Genomic DNA, 20,413 nt, shown 5'->3' with positions numbered 1-20,413 from the left:
CAACAAGAACATAGCAGATGGGACTCAGAAGACTCTAAAGGAGTTAGGAATTGGTAAGTAAATATGAAGATTGTCTCTTGGAACATTAGGGGACTAAATAATCCCCACAAGCATGATATAATTAGTAATATGATTAGGGATAGTAAACTTGATATTTTTCTTATTCAAGAAACTAAGATGAGTAGAGATAACGTTGAAACTTTGAAATTATTTAAATCTGGGAGTATCAATGGTGGTAGCTCGGAAGGTGCCTCTGGAGGCATTGCAACTATATGGAATCTCAATAGTATTAAAGGCCATGTTCTTATTCAAGAAAACAATTTTTTTGCATTAAATTTGAGCATTTAAAAGATGGAACCTCGTGGGTCCTCACTAATATTTATGCTCATAATACCTTGAAAGCCAGAAGCATTTTTTTGGAAAAAACTTATGGAAATAAGGGACAGCTTCAAGAACCTAAACTAGCTAGTCATGGGAGACCTCAACACCCCTTTGAGAGAGGAGGAAAAATTTGGTGGAAGCCCTTCTTAGTTGGAAAGCATACTAGCCCTCAAGGATTTTATAAACACTCAGGCTCTTAATGATGTGGAGATATAGGGTTGCAATTACACTTGGACTAATAGGAGGGCTGGAAATGACCTTATTCAACTTCTCCATAGGGCTCTTATTTCTGATGATTGGTTCAGACATTATTTCTATTCTCTATCTGCTCACATCCAGGTTGGGTCTAACCATTATCCCATTACTCTTTTTGCTGACCCCATAAACAAAAGAAGGCACCTTCCTTTTAGATTTGAAAAAATGTGGACTCTTCATCCAGATCTCACCCATAAAATTCAGGAATGGTGGAACTTTCAAGTTGAGGGAACTGCCATGTATAGAGTTGTGAAGAAACACAAAAGTATAAAAGACAATATAATGTCTTGGAATAAATCTAGCTTTGGGAATATTTTTGAGGCCAAAGGAAAAATTCAGGAAGACCTCAATAAAATACAGGTCCAAGTTCAGAAAGATGGATTCTCTACAGTGACTATTGCTGAAGAAAATGAGATCCTCAAAAAATACCATGAAATCATTGCTAAAGAAGAAGCCTTTTGGAAGCAAAGGTCTAGATGTATCTGGCTGAAGGAAGGAGATAAGAATACTAGATTCTTTCTTATGTTGACTATCAAATATAAAGTGGCAAATAGGATAAAAAAACTGATGGTGGACAATGGGGAACTGGTTAAGGAGGACGAGATAAGAAATGAGGCCAATAGATTCTTCACTGATCTTCTTTGTAGGGATCAAAGCCTGGATGTTGATGCTAAAAGTTATTTCCTTTAGAACATTCCTTGCCTCATTGATGAGTAGAAGAATGCCTCCCTAACTTCTATACCTTCAAACTTGGAGATCAGAAATGTTGTTTTTCTTTTGATGGTAACAAAACCCTTGGACCTGATGGCTTCCCCATGTTCTTCTTCCAAGAATTCTAGGATATTGTTGGGAAAGATTTTTCCAGTGGGGTCAAATAATTTTTTGGGGCTAGAAAACTTCTGAAAGAGATTAATGGTACCTTCATTGCTTTAATCCTCAAAATTCAAGGTGTTGACACCATGGATAAGTTTAGGCCAATCAGTTTATGCAACTCTTTTTACAAGATTATTTCTAAGGTCCTAACTTCTAGACTCTTGATGGTCCTTCCTTCTCTGATAAGCCATCAACAAAATGGTTTTGTGCTAGGTAGATAAATTCTTGATTCCATCATAACCATCCATGAGAATATCCATTCACTTGTTATGGATAAGAAACATGGTTTCATCCTCAAGCTTGATCTATATAAGGCCTATGACCGGGTTGATTGGTCTTTCCTCATGAAGGTCCTTTTGGCTTTTGGCTTCTCTACCAAATGTGTGGACCTCTTCGAGAAACTCATCTCTTCTACCTCCTTTTCTATTATTGTCAATGGGTCTCCCTCCTCCTTCATTCAAGCTTCTAGAGGACTGAGGCAAGGGGATCCCATTTCCCCTATCCTCTTCATTATTATGGCTGAATGTTTTGGTAGGTCCATGGAAAGTATGGTGATGAGAGGTATTTTTAAGGGTCTCCAACCTTCCTTTGCTGATCATATTTTCTCCCACCAATATTTTGTGGATGACCCCATTGTCATGGGGGAATCAAGCATTTCAGAAGCCAGAATCCTAAAGGACACCCTTTGTAAGATTGCTTCTGCTTCCGGCTAGCTTATCAACTGGGTAAAAAGTGTAGTGTTTTTCATCAACACTCTTGAGAAAAGATAATATAGAATCAACAAAATTCTGGAATGTCAGATTGTTGATCTTCCTGCTACTTATCTTGGTCTCCCCTTGGGCATTGCTCCATCAGATTCCTTTTGGAGTTCTCTTGTGGATTAATTTCAAAGAAAGCTTGCTAGTTGGAAAGGTGCTCTTTTAAGTCAGGGTGGCAAGCTTCAACTTCTTAAAGCATCCCTTCAAAGCATACCTATTTATGCCCTTAGCCTCTTCATAATTCCTATTAATTATGTTGATGCCATTGAGAAAATTCAAAAAAAAAAATTGTGGTCAGGGGTTGAGGAAAAGAAAAGAATGGCTTTAGTGGCTTGGGACAAGGTGTGCAGATCAAAAAGTAAAGGTGGTCTAGGCCTATGAAGAATCTAGACACTCAATGAAGCTCTCTTATCTAAGCAGGTCTGTAGACTATTCCACTCTAGTAGTGAATGGTGTAAAATTTGGAGAAGTAAGTATACTCTTTTGTCTTTTTCTCTTGTCACTTTCATCAATTCCGATTTCAGTATTAATGGGTCCCATATTTGGAATCATGCCTCTAAATGTAAAGATAGTATTGCTAAAGGGGTGAAATGGAGAGTTGGCAATGGTAGGAAAGTTAGATTTTGGGAGGATCCCTAGCTTTTTGATAAGCCCTTGATTGAAATCCCTAATTGGGCCCCTTTTGCCGACCCCTCTATTAGAGTCTTTTGTTCCTTGGTTGAGGGGTATTGGATAGGTGTTAAATGGAAGAACATTGAAAGTATTCACCCTAACCTTATCAATCTTAAGAACCATCTGTCTTCTACCTAGTTGTACAATGAGGAAGAATCCCTTATCTCGAAATATGAACCTAAAGGCAACATCACTATATCTTCTATGTATGGTGTTCTTTCCCCTTCCCCCTCAGAGGATCCCTTTTGGTCTAAAGCTTGGATAAAGGTTCTTATCCATAAGATTAATTTTTTCTATTGGACAATCCTCCAAAATAAAATATTGACCTTAGATAATCTTAAGGCTAGAGGCTTTTCCTTCCCTAATAGATATGCTTTACGTCTTATGGAGGAAGATTCTGTGGACCATTTGGCTATCCACTATTCCTTCACTATTTCAATTTGGGAGAGATTTCTTAAGAATTTTTGCATGGATTGGGTGTTTCCTAACACTATTAGTGAATTGTTTCATTGTTGGAGTTATCATTGGTCTAACCCCTCCTTGAGATCCTTGTGGCAGTTATCCCTCCCTCACATTCTGTGGGGGATCTGGAAAGAAAGGAACAACCACATCTTCAGGGATGCTTCTCTCACCCAGGCTGTTGTTTTCCAAAAAATTCAAAGGGCTATTGTGGAGAACATTGGGACCATTGGGGACCCTTGCATTTGTGCCAACCCCTTGGAAACTCACATTTTCAGCTCCTAGAATCTGAAAAGTGCTGGTAGTATTGATCTCAAACTAAACAAGGGACTAGAATCCAGATGGCACACTCCCCCTCAAGTTTGGCTCAAAATCAACTTCGAGGGAGCTGCTAAAGGCAATCCTGGCCCTACGGGATGTGGTGCAATTCTTAGAGATGAAAATGGCAGTTGTAAGGAAATGATTGTTGTTCCTATAGGTTGCCAAACTAACCACATGGTGGAAGCTATGGCTACTCTCCAAGGTATTCTCCTGGCTAAAAGATGGAACTGTCCCTATCTATGGATTGAGGGGGATTCTAATAACATCATCAAGTGCTTAAAAGGAACTTCTAAGCCTTCATGGACTATCAACAACATAATAAAGGCTGCTAGAGATCTCATCAACACTTTTGAGAAATCCTTCATTTCCTACATGTATCGTAAAGCTAATGGTCTAACTGACTGGGCAGCGAGCGTGGTCATCAATCAAAACAAGATGGTTACATGGAAGGGTGAAGATGGTCTCCTTGATAACGTCAGATCAATCATATTTATGGATCGATACAATATTACCCCAAAGATCATAGATAGACAAAATAATGATGAAATAGATTAATAGGAGGGCTATGAGTAATTATAATAATGTCAGTACCATTTATCACAAGAAAAAGCCACCTTTTCCCACAGTTTTTGGGTATATGTGGTAGTTTTGAGAAATTTCTTGCCTATAACTCTCTACAACTCTCAGCATTCTATTCTAAAAAGCAAAAAAATGGGAGGAAATAGATGCTGCTATGAACCCAACAATTGTAAGGAGTGGAAACAAAAGGAGGTTGTTTGGAACATTCTGCAGAAGGGCAAGTTTTCAAAGTTTATGGAGAAGCTCCATGGGAGGGACACCACAATCACTAATTTTTTCTACAAAAACTGGAGGAAGGGTACCCTAAAGATGGGAGAGGAAACAATCTCCATTGATGAAGACATCATCACTTAGGTCATGAGTCTTCGCAGGGAAGGAGGCAATTATTATAGAGACATAAAATTGAGCTAGGAGGCTATTCATCGATACCCTGAAATGACAAAGGAGAAAAAGTGCCTGGTAAAGCTAAGTAAAACCTACTACCCACCTAGGGCATTTGTTAAGCCATGGAGGGAGGTCTTGTTTGCTATTATGCATTATGTTACCTTGGATGGAAGATTCACAAAAGTGTATGGCTATCATTTTGTTTTTCTTAACCATTTTAGGCATGAGGAAAAAGTTAATATTCCATATTTCCTACTGTGTTCAATGAATGCTACCATTAAGGCCCATAGAGAGAACCCTAAGGGTGATACAACCATGCATCAAGGTCTTATGGTGTTAATTTATGACCACCTTAAAGCAAACCAAATTGCCCATCCTCAGCCTTCTATCTCTAAGTCTGAGGAGGAAGGGTCGGATTCTAATTTTTCAATGGGTGAGGAGTTTAAAATTTAATTGATGAGTGAATCCAAGGAGAGCCTGGATGAATCTGAAGCTGAAATTGGTAAGAAAAGAAAACAAGTGAGTACCAGGCCCTCCTCCTTGAAGGGTAAGAAAAAATCAAAGGAAAAGGTTTTCTAGATCCGCTCGTCTTCAGAGGAGGAGGTCTCTGAGGATTCTGAGAAGGATGTACCCTAGTCTCCTTGGAAAAACAAAACTAAAACTTCCATTCAGGCAAGGAACAAATAGAAGAGGTAGGAAGATAATGTTATAGAGCTGGAGGAACAAGTGCAAAGAAAGGATCATGAAGTCGACCAGAATCTGGAGGAGGAGACCATAGGGGAAGGTTTTGATCAGGGGTTGATGGAAAAGTTGATAAGATCACTAGTGGCAACGTCCCCAAAAATGGTGAGAAAACCCCTCCTTCAAATCCTCCCATTGAGGGATTGATAGGTTTTGTGGACACTAGTGATTGGTTAATAAACAATTACAAGAAAGCTGTGGAGGATAATAAGAAGCTGAGCCAAAGGGTCCAAATTCTTGAGACAATAATCAGTATTGGTGGAGGCAAATCTATGGTGGAATATGTTGAGGATTTGACCAAAATTGTTGCTAGAGTCGAAGAGATCAGAGATTCATTCAACCCTAGGTTTGAGAAAATTGAGAAGGATCTGGCAGAGATAAAAACCAATGATAATGATATAGACTAGAGAATGGTAGATACTGATAACAAATTCAAAAAAATTGAAAAATGCCTCAAAAGTATTGCTAAACAAAGCTGTAGCATTCTGAAGGCCTTGGTCAACAATACCAAAATCCTCATCAGCAAACTGGAGGATGAGAAGGATTCCCTAGAGCTGGAACCAAACATTGAAGGTGCAGGAGAAGTGCAAGGACCTAGGACAAGGACCAGAGGCAAAAAGAAGGAGAAGACGCCAAACAAGGATATGGAAGAACTCAAAGTTCTTGTGGAAAACTATGACCAATTGGTCAATAAGGTGGTAGATCTTCTTAAGTCTTTATAATTTTTGTTTGTCTTTATGTTTTTTCTCTGGTTTTTTCGCTTTGTTGTTCCTTTCGTTTGCTGTCCGTTCAGTTCACTGGTATTTTTGCCAATCATTTTGTAAGTTGTTTCAAGAAGGTCTGGATGCTTTTTCATGATCTATCTTATGCTCCTATGTTAAAGGTTTCGGGTCCTTAAAACCTATTTTTCATATTAATTAGAACATAGCATATAGAATTCTTAAAATATATTAAGTCTCACAAATATGGAAAGGTGAGAGAAATACTCAAAGATGTCATATAGAGGACAATCCTGATCAAGATGATTCATATCAGATTGCAAATTTAGGATCTTTACCAGCATGCTCATTTTTTTCTTTCCCTTTAGATTCAACTTTCTCCCCACCATCACTAGTCTTAATTTTCTTCCTCTTCTCTAAAATTAATTTTAGACTCCCCCCTGTATTGAAGTCACCAATGTAGGAACCACCATCTAGGTAATTTTAGGTCTTTCTCTCTTTTTAGATGATTTTTTTCCTGATATTATCCTCTAAAGGGGGTTACACTATATTTCAACTGAGTGTCTACCCTCATCCTCTACCAACCAATCCTCATGATCCTCTTTATCTTTAGTATATGTACTCATATATGAGTATTGAGAAAAAAGAGGTATGCATTTCCTATGGTTTTTGGGAGTAATCTTGGGCTCAACCAAAATGGTGAGGGTTTTTATATGTTACATAATAAGGAAAGTAATGCATTCGTACAAAATATAAATATTTTTATTCCTCCTATTCTCTTTCAAACCAAATTTGAGAGAAGTTAGAAGATAATAGGGAAAAAAAAACAAGCTTCTTATGACAAAAGTGATTAAATAAAATGAAATGAAAACTATAAATGGTGGTGAACTTTCCATCTAAAGTGAAGTTACATGATTACCTTAGCTATTTCCATCCATATAGTTCTAATAGAGAGCCTATCATAAACTCCAACAGTGAAGCTGACCAATTTATCTCTCTTATTCTTCTTAATAAATTAGCTAATATCCACCTCCACCTTCCTATCTTTGAAGACCTTCCTACCTCCACTTGATAGACCAGTAATTTGCTGAATTATATCCTTTGAGATCATCATCTCCTTCCCACAAATAGAAATGGTATGGTCCTTTCAACCTTTCATGAAAGCCCTTGTAGTCTAAGGTTCATAGTCATGGAGTCTCTCATGGTAAGGGGTAATATTGCTTTCCTCCAAAAAAATTCAAACCAACCCATTAGTCCTAGTCTTGTCACAACAAAGAGGTTCAAATCTACAAAAAAAACAAAAAAACACCTAGAAAGTATTGTAGATTAGACCCCATCAAAATATAAGAAGTAGAGAGCCCAAAAGATCACCCAAAATTTATGTGAGGTGATCTCGATTAATTATCAAATTAAATGGAAGTACCATTGTGTCCATGTTGTAAATAATTTTCAATGATAGAATAAACATGAAGGGGTAAGAAGTCATGAGGGTTTGAAGTTTGTGAGGAGATATTAGAAACTCCCATGTTGACAAAAGTATCGACTAGACTATTCCCTTCCCTATAAATATGGGAAATATAAAAGTCATCAAAGGAATTGATAAGAGTGGTAGAGTCCCTTAGGAGAATCTAAATGAACCAAATATTGATTTGAATTTCCCTTAAGAACTAGATAATATGAAAAGAAACTCCCTCAAGCGACATCTTCCTAAATCCTTGAGAATGAGGTAATTTTAATTCTTGGTAAATTGCCACATCTTCAACAAATGCTTTGTCTGGATACTAAAATTGTTTTCATGTTATTTTTTATTAAGGGTAGAACAAGTTTTGAAGGGACCCAAGACCTTGTACAAATTGATTCTATTGCGATCTAAAACCCACTAATAGGATATTTAAAAAAAATTAAACACATATAGATAACTTATTCAAACAACTAAAAGATAGTAGATCAAAAGACACAAATTATGATAGTCTAAGTTATTAATTCAAACAACCTAAGCCAATAAGAAAATTAACTTAGAGAGACATGATCAGTGGGTTTCAAAATGATCTTGTATCATTAACATTATTGCTCCCTTTACCTTCATTAGTTTCCACCTTAATAAGAGAGAAAGAAAAGAAGACAGGAATAAGGGTAGTAGTAGCTCCCTTGGAGCCAAAAATAGAAAAAGAGACAACATCAACCCCCTTGTAGCTACTCCCAATCAAATGAAGAAGTAAGCTCACATATTTATGAATATATAAAATCCCTCAATTTTCCATAATCTCTACCTTAATAGGAATTGTAGGAATAAAAATTACAAAAGGGCAACAATAAACTATCTTAAATCTACTCCAAGGCCTTGAAGCCTAAACCTCTAGGAGGTCCTTGAATCCAAAAATATTGAGAATACAAGATCCCTTAACATCCTTAAACTCCACCTCAATAAGATAAAAAGGGAAAGAGATCAAAACTGGAGACAACAACAACCCCCTTGCAATCATATCTAATCCCTTGACTACCCTCAAAAGTTCTCTCTACCTCAAATAGAGAAACAAGGGTTGGGTAGAAAAATCCCCCTTGCTACTTCTTTGCTTACTTAGTCTTCTAAGAATGACAACCAAAAAAGTCTCAAGCCTTTTGACCTCCAGTAGCCAAGATCTCATCCCAAGAAGGAACATAACCTTCTCCCATCAAAACTTCTAAATATATCAAAGAATAAACAAAAACCCTCAAACAAAAAAAAAACAAACTAGCAAAGGTAACCCCAAAGAAATTTGGGGCCACAAGCTTAAAATTTAAGAGGGCTATAAAAACCTCCCCACAACACAACTATTATAGTTGAAAAATAGATAGGTATAAAACCTCTCCATCCAATAGCTCAAAAATATGAAGAAAGGAATAGCCTCAACCATAAAAAGGAACATCAAAACTACCACCCACACAACCCACACTCTATAGAACACAACCCACACTCTGTAGATGACCAAAACTACCACCAACAAAGAATCAGCATTGGATAAATAAAAAATACATTTTCAGCACACAACAACCTCCAAGTATAGCCTAAGAAGAAACAAATCCAAAATAATAATCTTATTTCAACCCTTGCCATCATTTTCTGTGACATCCTCTCCACCTCACTCTTCATCTACAACCCTTCTGAAAATCCTAACAACACCTATCACACCTCTCCTACTCATTATTTCCGTACGTTGAGGCAAGGAATAAAATCTAATAAATTTATTGTTAGGTTGTTATGTCTATTATTTTGGTTGTTTTTGAGTTTAGAATTTATTTCTTTAGTAATTGGTTTGTGCCTCTTTCATTATTTTTCTTTATCTCGCCCTATAGTTTTGGTCCTCTTTTGTCCCCTAGCTTGTATTTATGTCTTATATTTTTTGTTTCCATTATGCCCACTTCAGTTTTTTGAGCTCTTGATATCAATTATATATTGAAAGCATCAAATCCCTCAATTTGATCTCATACTCTATGATGGGAAGATCACATGTAGACATTCTTTTCACTTGAAGCCCCTCTCATCTGCTTAATTAATCGATTGAAATATTTGAAAACCTTTAGCTTTTGTATTCCCATTTTCTCTGCAAGGCTTAGTCCTCATACTAGGCATTCATACTTAGCTTCATTATTTGTAAAAGCAAATTGAAAGTGGAAAGCTCTTAGATTTTTCTCTTTTCTTGAGGTTGTTAGGTAGATAATAGCTCCTAAACTAATTTTTCATCTTTCACCATCAAAATACAAAGTCCATAGGTTAGGCTTACCATTAAATTTGTCATCCTGATTTTCTGACCTTAAGTAACCTTGGGAATAACTTAATTTTAATCATAGATCTCATATGTTCCAAGGCCAATAGCATGATAGTTACTAACATGGTCACTATCTATAAATTTTTATTGAGGACTCCTTCTTCTATAATCTCCACACAATACATCTCAGTTTGGTGAAGGAGGTGCGGGTGGCTTCAAAATTTATAATAACATCATCTTCTATGTGTTCAAGATGTAGAGGCTTAGAAAGAACTTTCATATTAGAACCATGCATAGTCCTTGGAATCAGATGTGACCAATCAAGAGATAAGTAACCACCAATTTTTGTAGTAAAATCATAAGATAAACATAGGCCAAAATTGGGAGGGATGTCCATTACAATCACTTCTTGTGGAACTATGATATTGGGATTTGAATATAAGATTAACATAATGTTCTCAATAAAGATTGTCTTGGACCTAATTCCCATATAGCTACATGATTTCTTTGTCCAAAGGCTCATATTATAATTTTAATGCACCCACTATTTGTTTACGCATGACTATAGTGCTAGATCTAGAGTTAATTATAAAAGTATACAATAGCTTATATCCTATTAGGAGAGTTAAGAAAAAAGCGGTAGGTTTAGGTTTACCTACTTCTTTTGTTGTCTATTTTTTTGAATTTGTAAATGTTATCACTGCTTGACCTTTTATTCTTTTATTTAGATCTTATTTAGTCTATGTGTATTTTGAGGCTACTTTAGCTTGCACTAGTTTCTCACTACTTTCCAGAGCTTCCCACAACAAGTATTTTTTCTTTAAAATAGCTAGGATAATCCCATAAGGACACATTGGAAGGAATTTTATTGAATCATTTGAACATATTGAGTGATCTGAGTGATTGAAACCTCAATTCCTTTGGCTTATAAGAAAATATTTATTTCACCTTTTGGAATGGGAAAGTACAAAAAATAGTGAACCAAAACTCTTTTCAAAGATTGTTCTAGGTTGTTGCACTTGAAGCACAAGTTCTTTGGTGATTCTCCTCTTAGATTGGGTATTGTAATTTGACTATACTTGATGGGATTTTGACATGGAGGCATCATTAGTGAACACTTCATCTTCAACCTCCATCCATGGGAAAAGTGAATGATCAGGGCCTATATCTCATTCTTGCTTGAGGGACATACCTTGCATTTGAGTTATGAGCATATAATTTTCTACTCCAAGGGATTTTCAAATGTAGACACCTACATTTGGCATGATTTCCTAAATCCTTTATTTTGCAACCTTCTATTGGGGGTTACTCCTAGGATAGCTATAAGCCATATGGGAATTGTTTTACAAGAAACACCATGCATTTATGTCATATACTAGGCTATTTTGATTGACCACTAGATATTTGTTTGATTAGGTCGTATCGCCGGAACTGGGACAATCTAGTTTGAGGGCTAGCTCACTTATTATTTTGTTTAAGTCCTCCTTGAGATTGGTTTTGTTGAAAAGGAGGTTTTTTGCCTTGGTAATTCTAGTAAGGAGGCTTGAGAAGAAATTCTTTTTGTTGCTTAATAATAACTATCTCATTGGAGAAAGTGTGTAGAAAGTTCTTCATATGATTTAGTTTTGTGGCTAATGTAAATGAGGCATATGACTGACCCATGCATTAGGATTCATGTAAATAGACTAGGGCATGGAAGAGGTGCTTAGAGCAACATTGTCTTGAGTTGGGACAGTTAGCTATGGAAACACCAAAATAGGTGGTCCTAGTGAAATCTTTTAGACATCTATTAAGTTGTTTTCATGTAAATGGACTAGGGCATGGAAGAGGTGCTTAGAGCAACATCATCTTGAGTTGGGACTGTTATCTATGGAAACACCAAAATAGGTGGTCCTAGAGAAATCTTTTAGAAATCCATTAAGTTGTTTTCAATACTTACTACTAAATCATATGCATCTATAGATGCATTACCACCCAGGGATTGGATCATGACTAATATGCTAGAATTAAAAGCCTTCAAGTAAAAGAAAAAATCCATATCCCTTCGGGGCTGAGTTGACACTAAAATTATTTGCCAGGTATTATAAAATCAGGTATTAAAATCTATGACAACCTCTTGCAGTGCTATTTTGATTGTTATCAAGTGTTGAATAAAGGATGAGAGATCTCCTTTCTCTATAAAGTGTTCAAATAATTGGTCTCTAAGCTATTCATAAGTACCAATAGAGTTAGGGAGTAGAGACTTGTACTGGTCTTGTGCCTTTCCTTTGAAACAAGTTGAAAGTAGCCTAAGTGCCACATTCTTCTTAGTAATATTATGAACAATACACACATCAACCACATCTTGAAGATGCTACATGGATATTTTTGAATCTTCTCTAGTAAATTTAGGTAATGTCTTCAATGCCAAGGCAGGAATGGGATACCAAAAAAATGGAGATATAGGAGTAATTAATGGACTTCCATTGTTCCATGTCATAAATTTTTGGAGTGACACTTATCCCTTACACCTCACTTCTCCTTGTGAGACTTTTCACAATGCTAAGCTTTCAAATCTAGGACCAAACTCCCATTCAATCCTAAATCTCCATTTGATATTGAATCTTGGCAATTTATTTGACTCATGAAAAATATATAAATTGAGGCCTCCTCTCTCATTTTTATCATCTCCTCATATATCATCCACCATTCAATCACCTTCATAAAACCATCATGTTGTTGGATCAATCGGCAACCACATCCAACCAATCAACGTATCAGCTTGCTTATCATTTTCTAGTTTGCATGTGTTTGTTTGAATAGGCTAAGTTTATATGCATATTTCACTTATTGCATTTACATGCATTCACAGGGCTAATCCTAACAATAGAGATATTAGTAATGTAGATGAAAAATTGGAAAGTTAAGGGAATATTTCAAGCATTGGGTATCAAGGTGCAATGACTATATAGACTTGTGAAGATGTGATTAATGGACTTCAACACAAATTTGAATTTATAGGGGAGAAGTGTTGCGGAAATTATGAATGTGGAATTTATCAATGATAATTTGTAAAGGTTCCTTGGTAGTCACTACCCAGATATAAAGTTAATGCAAGTGGATTGGATTTCTAATTGAGCCAATGCCCAAAGAAACCCTCTTACCTTGTATGTAGAGCAAAGGATATTGGATTTTTAACTTTGAAGCCAAACCTAATCAAGCATGAAATCTTTGTTTAAGACTATTGGACTCTTGTGATTTATAGTGTTTTGAGTGATTCCTCTCATGATCAAGTATAAGGTCAAGGTCAATGAAATTATCTTGGCTTTTTGCAATCATTGCCTAGTGGCTACCCCACACTTGGAGATTTTCCTAGAGCCTTGACACTTACCTTTCCAAATTCAAGAATCTTGGATAATGGCATAGCCATTAGAATGAGCTCAAGTTGTTAATCAATCATAGTGAAGATTGAGCATTAAATTCCCTAGGATAATATTATTACTAATTGTATGAAGAAAATTGTGAATGTAAACTAGAGAGACTGAAAAGATAAACTAAACAATCAATAAACACATTTTTCAACCACACTCATATTAGGATGCTAAGAAGGAAGAAAATTAGATAAAAAAAAATAAAACTAATTGAAGCACAAACTCTATATTCCTCCTTTGATTTGATAGTCCCATAATTTGATGTGTGCTTGCTATATGATAGATACTCGATTATGCTCAATGATAGTGAATGCAAGGTGAAAACTAAACTAAGATGGGATGCAAAAATACTATGCTAAATGGATATGAATATGTAAAAGGTGAGTAAACATTTCTACATTATGAGGGTATGAAAATGAAAGTGGATTTATTTTGGAAGGAAAATGAGGGGTTTAAATAGGATTGAATGAGAGATGGAGATGTATGAGAAGGAGACACATGCCCCTAACAAGAGCAAGTGTCATGGATGAGAATGACATGTGTCCTTGAGAAGAACATGTGTCATTGGAAGGAATGACACATGTCCCTGAGGACACATGCCCATTTGGGAATGAGACACCCAAATTGGAAGGTTCTATTCCAAAAGAGATTACAAAAGAGAGATATTCTCATGTTTTAGGATATTTGGGTATTTTCCCAATTTTTAGGAAATTTCTGCCAAATTCAAAGGCATTTTCCAAATTTTAGAAAATTTGAGATATTTTGGGGATGTGCACACATATGGTGATGGCTAAAGGATAGGGTTGACTAAAACCCTTTGTTAGCTAGGCAAGTTAGATTAGAGGAACAGTTAAGTTTAAGAGACATGTGAGGAAATAGAATTAATTAATTCTTTGAGAGAATTAAGAGGAAAAAGTCAGTCATGAATTATATAATCAAATTACAAAATTTGACATATTTAATAGAAGAAGGGTCAAATTCAATTAATTAATTGATTTTAATTACCAATTAATTAATTAAAAGTGAACTATAGCATAATTAGTAAGATTAATTAGTTAAAAGGATAAATTACCAATTAATCAAATAATACTTAATTATTTAGTGAGTGGTGAAGATAATTAAATTTAATTAATTGTATTAATCAAATTTAAGTATCTACACTAAATTCTCTAAGATATATTAATGTGTAATAAAATATCATTTTGCATCAAACACTCCATGTGGTGCTTATTTATATTGTCTAAGAATCTAGCTTCAAAGGGGTTAACCAACAAAGGACACACGGTTGGCCAAAGTTAATATCCATGTTTCTGCTCCTCGAATCACTCTAATTTTCATACTCTAGATAATCTTGTAGTACCGAATAAGTAGTCAACTTTACATTACCATTTTTTCTTAAAATTGCGAATTACCTATGTATTTATTCAAGTTGATATTCAAAATGCAAAAACTTTGTTTTAGGTTTTCCAAACAATTAAATAGAAAGATTAGCAAGACTAATTATGGTGATAGATTCTAGAGTTCAACATGATGCTTGAGCTACAATCCAATAATGGGATTGGTGATCTCTCTCAGAAGTTGGTTGTTCAGTTGAACATCAAATCAACATATTATTGTTGATCTTAAAAAACTAAAATACTAAAATTATTAGAATATAAACTGCACTGATATTTGGTTATCATGTGTAGTTTTTGTTAGCGCTAGTTTGCATGTAAGTTTACTATCATCTTGCATGATCCTTTATTCGTTCTCTTCTTGAATAATGGATCTCCTCTGTTCACTCTGAGAGCAACCAATTCATGCAAACAACATGTTAGTAAGCTAACTAATGTGTATATTCAGTTAATCATGTTTCTCTACCTCTTTCACTGCCAGTGATTGTCTTTGATTCCACTGTAATTCTATGTTCATGTGGTGGCTATTTCTATATTAATATATAAATTTGCATAGTGTAATATACAATGAATCTTCTCTTTCTTTTTCTTATGTGCATTAGATCTGCAAGTTTTGTTTTTATTTTCCTAGCTAGATCTATCCTGTGCTATGAAGCCACAACTGCAAAATTTAACATGGTATCAGAGCAAGTTGCTAGGAAGAATACTCAAAACACTTTTATTTGCAGGCACTGAAGATTGAGTTGTTTTAGAGTTAAATATTCATTGTATTGAAGGTTCTATTTTCTGTACTTTTTTGGAGATAATTTAAAGAGTGAATCATGTATATGTATAAGGGTTGCAGATGCAAGTATTGTGGAAGCAATCGACACGGGCATGAATGGTGTCCTCATTTCTCACACAATGCCTTTCAACTCTTTTTGGTAATGCATCAGAATCTCAAGCTGCTCCTTTTCCACCTATGAAAATAGTTGATGTACCTTCACCTTCACCTACGAATTTGATAGATATCTTGGCTTCTTCGAATGCTAGTTAAGATTCTCTTCAGCATGTTCATTCTTGTCCTCTTGATGAGTGAGATATCATCCTATTAGACATTTATCATTTGTTTGTTGAATCTCTCTTTGATCATGATGATAATTTTGAGGACACATGTCTGCTCTCTGATGTCGGTTCACATCATGTTGCATCTTCTTTTGGTTTGGATTCTCTTGTTTTCTCTCAACCACTCCATGCTACTATCTTGATAGATCCTGAATCATATCCGAACAAATCTCACACTTCAGTGGTCAGTGTTCTGGAATCTTGTATGGTAGAGTTGCAATTCAACATCGCATTGGAGAAAAATGAGTATTTTTCAGAACCATTCATCTTGATTCCTTCATACATTTCACTTGAGTGGGAATTCAGCAGTTTGACAGCTCGAGGTTTCTATCTTCCAAAAGGAAGAGGCATCATTTGTTGCAGGGGAACCTACTTCAGCATTCGTTTTGCTACATTCTATATTGACATTCTTTCTCTTCTCTGTGAAGGCACCAATAGCCACTTTCTACTAGACCTTCTTTGGTTGCAAGACATTGTAGCATATTAAGTGTCATGAAGAGTTAGTGTTTATTTTGAGGCGGGGGTTTTGTTCCCACTGGGTTTTTCCTCTTTCCTCTTTTCTTTCATCTTTTCTGTCTCCTTAGTTAGACTTAAGGGGGGGTGTTAGCGCTAGTTTGCATGTCAGTTTACTATCAGCTTGCATGATCCTTTATTAGTTCTCTCCATGAATAATGGATCTCCTCTGTTCATTCCGAGAGCAACCAATTCATGCAAACAACATGTTAGTAAGCTAAATAATGCGTACAGTAAGTTAATCATGTTTCTCCACCTCTTTCACCACCAGTTATTGTCTTTAATTCCACCATAATTCTATGTTCATGCGGTGGCTATTTCTGTATTAATATGCAGTTTTGCATAATGTAATATACAATGAATCTGCTCTATCTTTTTCTTATGTGCATTAGATCTGCAAGTTTTGTTTTTATTTTCCTAGCTAGATCTATCCTGTGTTATGCAGCCACAGCTGCAAAATTTTACAGTTTTCAGGCCTGGGGATTACAATTGTATTGAGGCCAATGTGATCAGAAATGGATATATGTTAGGTATGTTCTACTGATCGATGATTACCTTAAGTCTCTCGGCGAATAATGCCACTCAACCTGTGTGAGAAAAGTATAATTAGATGTTAGAAAACAAAATCAGTAGCATGCAGAGTTAAAACGCAAATCAAACTTGATTTACTGCAATAAATCAAACAACAGCCATGATATAAATTTAATGAGCAAAACTATAAAATAAATTTAGAAATAGAAAGACGAACTTTAAGAGAATATTCATTTCCTTTGTAAATTTTTATCATTTACATGGGGTTTGCAGTGGCACTGTACATCACGGTCATTACAGACATGGAAGCCGACAAACTCAACGTACTGTGGTCGTTTACGTAAAATTAGGCAGCAAAAAAATTCCTCACTTTTCACCAGTTGTAACAACCAGCTCTCTGATTCACAATCAGCTACATTGCTACACTCAGACCGGTTGTAACAACAGAAACAAAAAACATTTTACTTTACATACAATCAAATACAATGAATGTAGCTATAAGATTCTCTTATTTTTCCTTTTAATAAAGATAATTATTTCAATTGCTTACCTACGTCGCCCGCATGACTCGTACATTTGTTTTCTTTGTGTATCCATCTTGACTGTGTAATACAACCGATATGATCACGAAAAATTCCAAACAACCGATATGATCACGAAAAATTCCAAACAAATGCCTTGTTTAAGTTTATATTTAAAATTCAGAATAGACGTCTCACTAGCCTCTTTATCTGCATTAAAAAAACGCGTTTCTCCAACCTTAAGAAATAGTAAAAAATGGGTCTCTCCACGTGTTTCCATAACTGTTTTGAGTTTTAACGAGTCATTTTTAGATTGGATGAAACTATCATAATCTTCCCATAACATTTATTATCTTTCAGAAAAGTAGTGTTTTACAGAACGATCTATTAACAGGAGTTTTTCAAAGCTATATTTAAATAAGAGAATGGATAGTATTTTGGGAAATATGATAACGTGCCAAGAAAGATTCAGCATGGGATCCAGTGGCGGTGTTTACTATTGAAAGCCATCTCAGCTCTCCAAAGAGAAAAAATCCATTGAATAAAGAAGAGTAGAGAACAATGGCTTCAATATGCAGGAACTTTTTGCGTGTAATCTCAGTTATCCTATTGCAATTGGCAACGTGCCTTTCATTTGAACATGCCGCTGAAGCAACATTCCAGCTTACAAAAAGTTCAATTAAGCCAACGTTTGGAAACTCGTGAGAAACAATCTGAATCTCTGTTTTTTTCTTGAAGAGTTTTAGTTTGTGCTGCGTTCACAGAAAAAACTATGCAATCTGAATCAGGAAATCTCTTAATTGACACCCAGTCAGTTTAACTCGTAATTGACACCCATGTTTTAATTGCAGACTCTTACTGGAAGTGAATGGAACTGGAGTCCAGATTTACCGATGTGAGAAGAGCTCAAATTGGTCTGGGATGATGAACTATACCCATGTTGGAGCAACTGCAAAACTTTACTCTCCTTATGATAATGAGAAAAATGTATCAGTGGGCTACCATTACTACCTTCCTCGTCCCCTGGCTCAAGGAGCTTAGCCCACTTTTTCATTCAGCATGGTGGAAGGAGATCCTCTGTCTGCCATACCTGAGTCAACAGTTAAAGGTATTGTAAATTTTAAATTTTGTTCGAATGTTTTTTATCTAGAATTATGAATTGATGAGATCATAAATAAGAGATCTTATCTTCATGTTAATGAAGTTTGAACCTTGATAACAAAAACAACAACACTACCATATTTAAACCATTACACTATATCAATATTGACAATATTAAATGTTTTAATGAATAAATAATAATATTACATCTGTCTTTGAGGTTTGATGTTCCATTTCTTATATTATTCATTTTGCATGCTCTCTGTGTTATAATTATTGCTCCCTTAATTGAGGTTCAGGATTTACTCAAAACTTTTATGTTTGACTAAAAATAATAACAATACATTTTTATTTAAAAAAAAGAAATGGTAGATAATTGTATCTTTATTGTCATGAATAAGGAATGGTAGATAATTGTATCTTTATTGTCATGAATTTGCATTTGAGTGTTCAATTATTTGATAGTTTAAAATAATCTCCAAATTTGTCTCATTGATTAAAATTGCGAACAAATTCTAAAGCATTTCAATCATTTTGACCATCTTTAGAAACCTCTTGTCTTTTGAATTTTGACATGTTATTAATATGGTTACAGCTAACCCAATCGGTACAGAGAAGGGCGAGAATGAGGATGACATTGATGATTTGCTGCTGAAGGGAGTTAGTCATAGTGGGTATGGGCATGCAAGTGAGATATCATATGTGCAACGCAGGCATTCCAAGGGCGGAGTCTCCCCACCATATTGTGAAGAAGATGCAAAAGAAATCCAAGTCCCATACACTGCACAGTATTTATTCTGGTCTCAAGATAGATCCCCTGATACAGCAGCCATTCCTTCTGAAATAAGTACTGATTCAAAGAATTCAATCCCTATTCTGGGGTATTATGGAGAAGGATATCAGTACTACAGATTCAACGGTTCTTCCTGGATCAATTTCAATGTATCAGCTTTGCTCTATACTTCACCGGGACACCAAGTAGTGGGAAGACATTATTTTCTTTCACAAGCTGATGACAAGGGAGGACAGCTTGCATGGGAATTGTCAATGCATTCTGGTCTTGGGAAAGTTATAGTGACTTTCAAGTTAGTGATTACAGTTATAGCAGATAAAGATAGTATCCCTTGGACCAAACTTGAGGCCACCAGTTATGCTGCTGATCCTCCTTACATGTAAGTATATGATTCATATTATTCTTCTTTCATTAATATTATTCTCACCATTTTATTCATGGCTCTTTTCCTTTTGAATACAATTGCAGAAGTAGATCATATATAGAGCAAGTGAAATACGTGCAGAGAGTTTCCACTGTGGGAGGACTTCCTCCTAAACAGGAACACAGTCCAAATCCAGAAACAGGAAATATATATTTGTCACCTTTCTCGTCAATCTATTGGTTCTCTACTGATACCAATTCTTTGTAAATGCTGTGTTGACTAAGTCTGAATTAATAAAATGTGCAAGATCACAATTGATATCCGGGATTCCAATTCAAGTTCAATAATACTTTAATTGCTATATCTTTCCCATGGGTTTGTTCTTATTGCGCATTAAGGTACCTGTATTTATAAGAATTGTAGCTATAATAGTATGCTAGCGTCCAATGGTTTTGATTACTATTTTATAAATATTTAGGGTTTCATACAAAATCTAAAATATTTGTGGGTTAAATGTGAGATTTTTGGGATCAAATTTAAGTAGCTTGGGAGTGATCTAAATGTATGAGAGTGATCTATAGTCTAAATGGTGAATTTGAGAGAGCATCGACTTTTGTAATTTGATTCAATACATGACTGTATGGACAATAATATTTTGAAATATTTTTTGAGAGTTGTCAGATTGATAGGGTTATGTTCCCTTAGATCAAGTCTTTTAATGGACTAGCTCCATGGCATTCCCGAGCATGTGAATGGTTTATATTGGCAAGCTAAGAATTAGGATTCAAAAAAAT

General features: G+C 35.4%; 1 protein-coding gene across 1 annotated transcript; it reads left to right on the top strand.

Moving 5' to 3' along the window:
- The first annotated feature begins 18,420 nt into the window (after nucleotides 1-18,420).
- On the top strand, nucleotides 18,421-19,886 carry LOC131064962 (uncharacterized). Its single transcript, XM_059221971.1, has 3 exons — nucleotides 18,421-18,469; nucleotides 19,058-19,634; nucleotides 19,724-19,886. Exons 1-3 carry the CDS (start codon nucleotides 18,421-18,423, stop codon nucleotides 19,884-19,886), a joined length of 789 nt encoding a protein of 262 aa, XP_059077954.1.
- Nucleotides 19,887-20,413: the final 527 nt, after the last annotated feature.

Source organism: Cryptomeria japonica, chromosome 6 (assembly GCF_030272615.1).
Source record: "Cryptomeria japonica chromosome 6, Sugi_1.0, whole genome shotgun sequence".
In the NCBI taxonomy this organism is placed as follows: domain Eukaryota; kingdom Viridiplantae; phylum Streptophyta; class Pinopsida; order Cupressales; family Cupressaceae; genus Cryptomeria; species Cryptomeria japonica.
This window is presented reverse-complemented; position numbering and strand designations above follow the sequence as displayed.

Bases quoted from the DNA above. Each gene is read 5' to 3' on its own strand.
- LOC131064962 (XM_059221971.1), top strand. From the start codon at position 18,421: ATGGTGGAAGGAGATCCTCTGTCTGCCATACCTGAGTCAACAGTTAAA. The intron at 18,470-19,057 runs GTATTGTAAATT...ATATGGTTACAG, and splicing joins ACCTGAGTCAACAGTTAAAG to CTAACCCAATCGGTACAGAG. The intron at 19,635-19,723 runs GTAAGTATATGA...ATACAATTGCAG, and splicing joins GCTGCTGATCCTCCTTACAT to AAGTAGATCATATATAGAGC.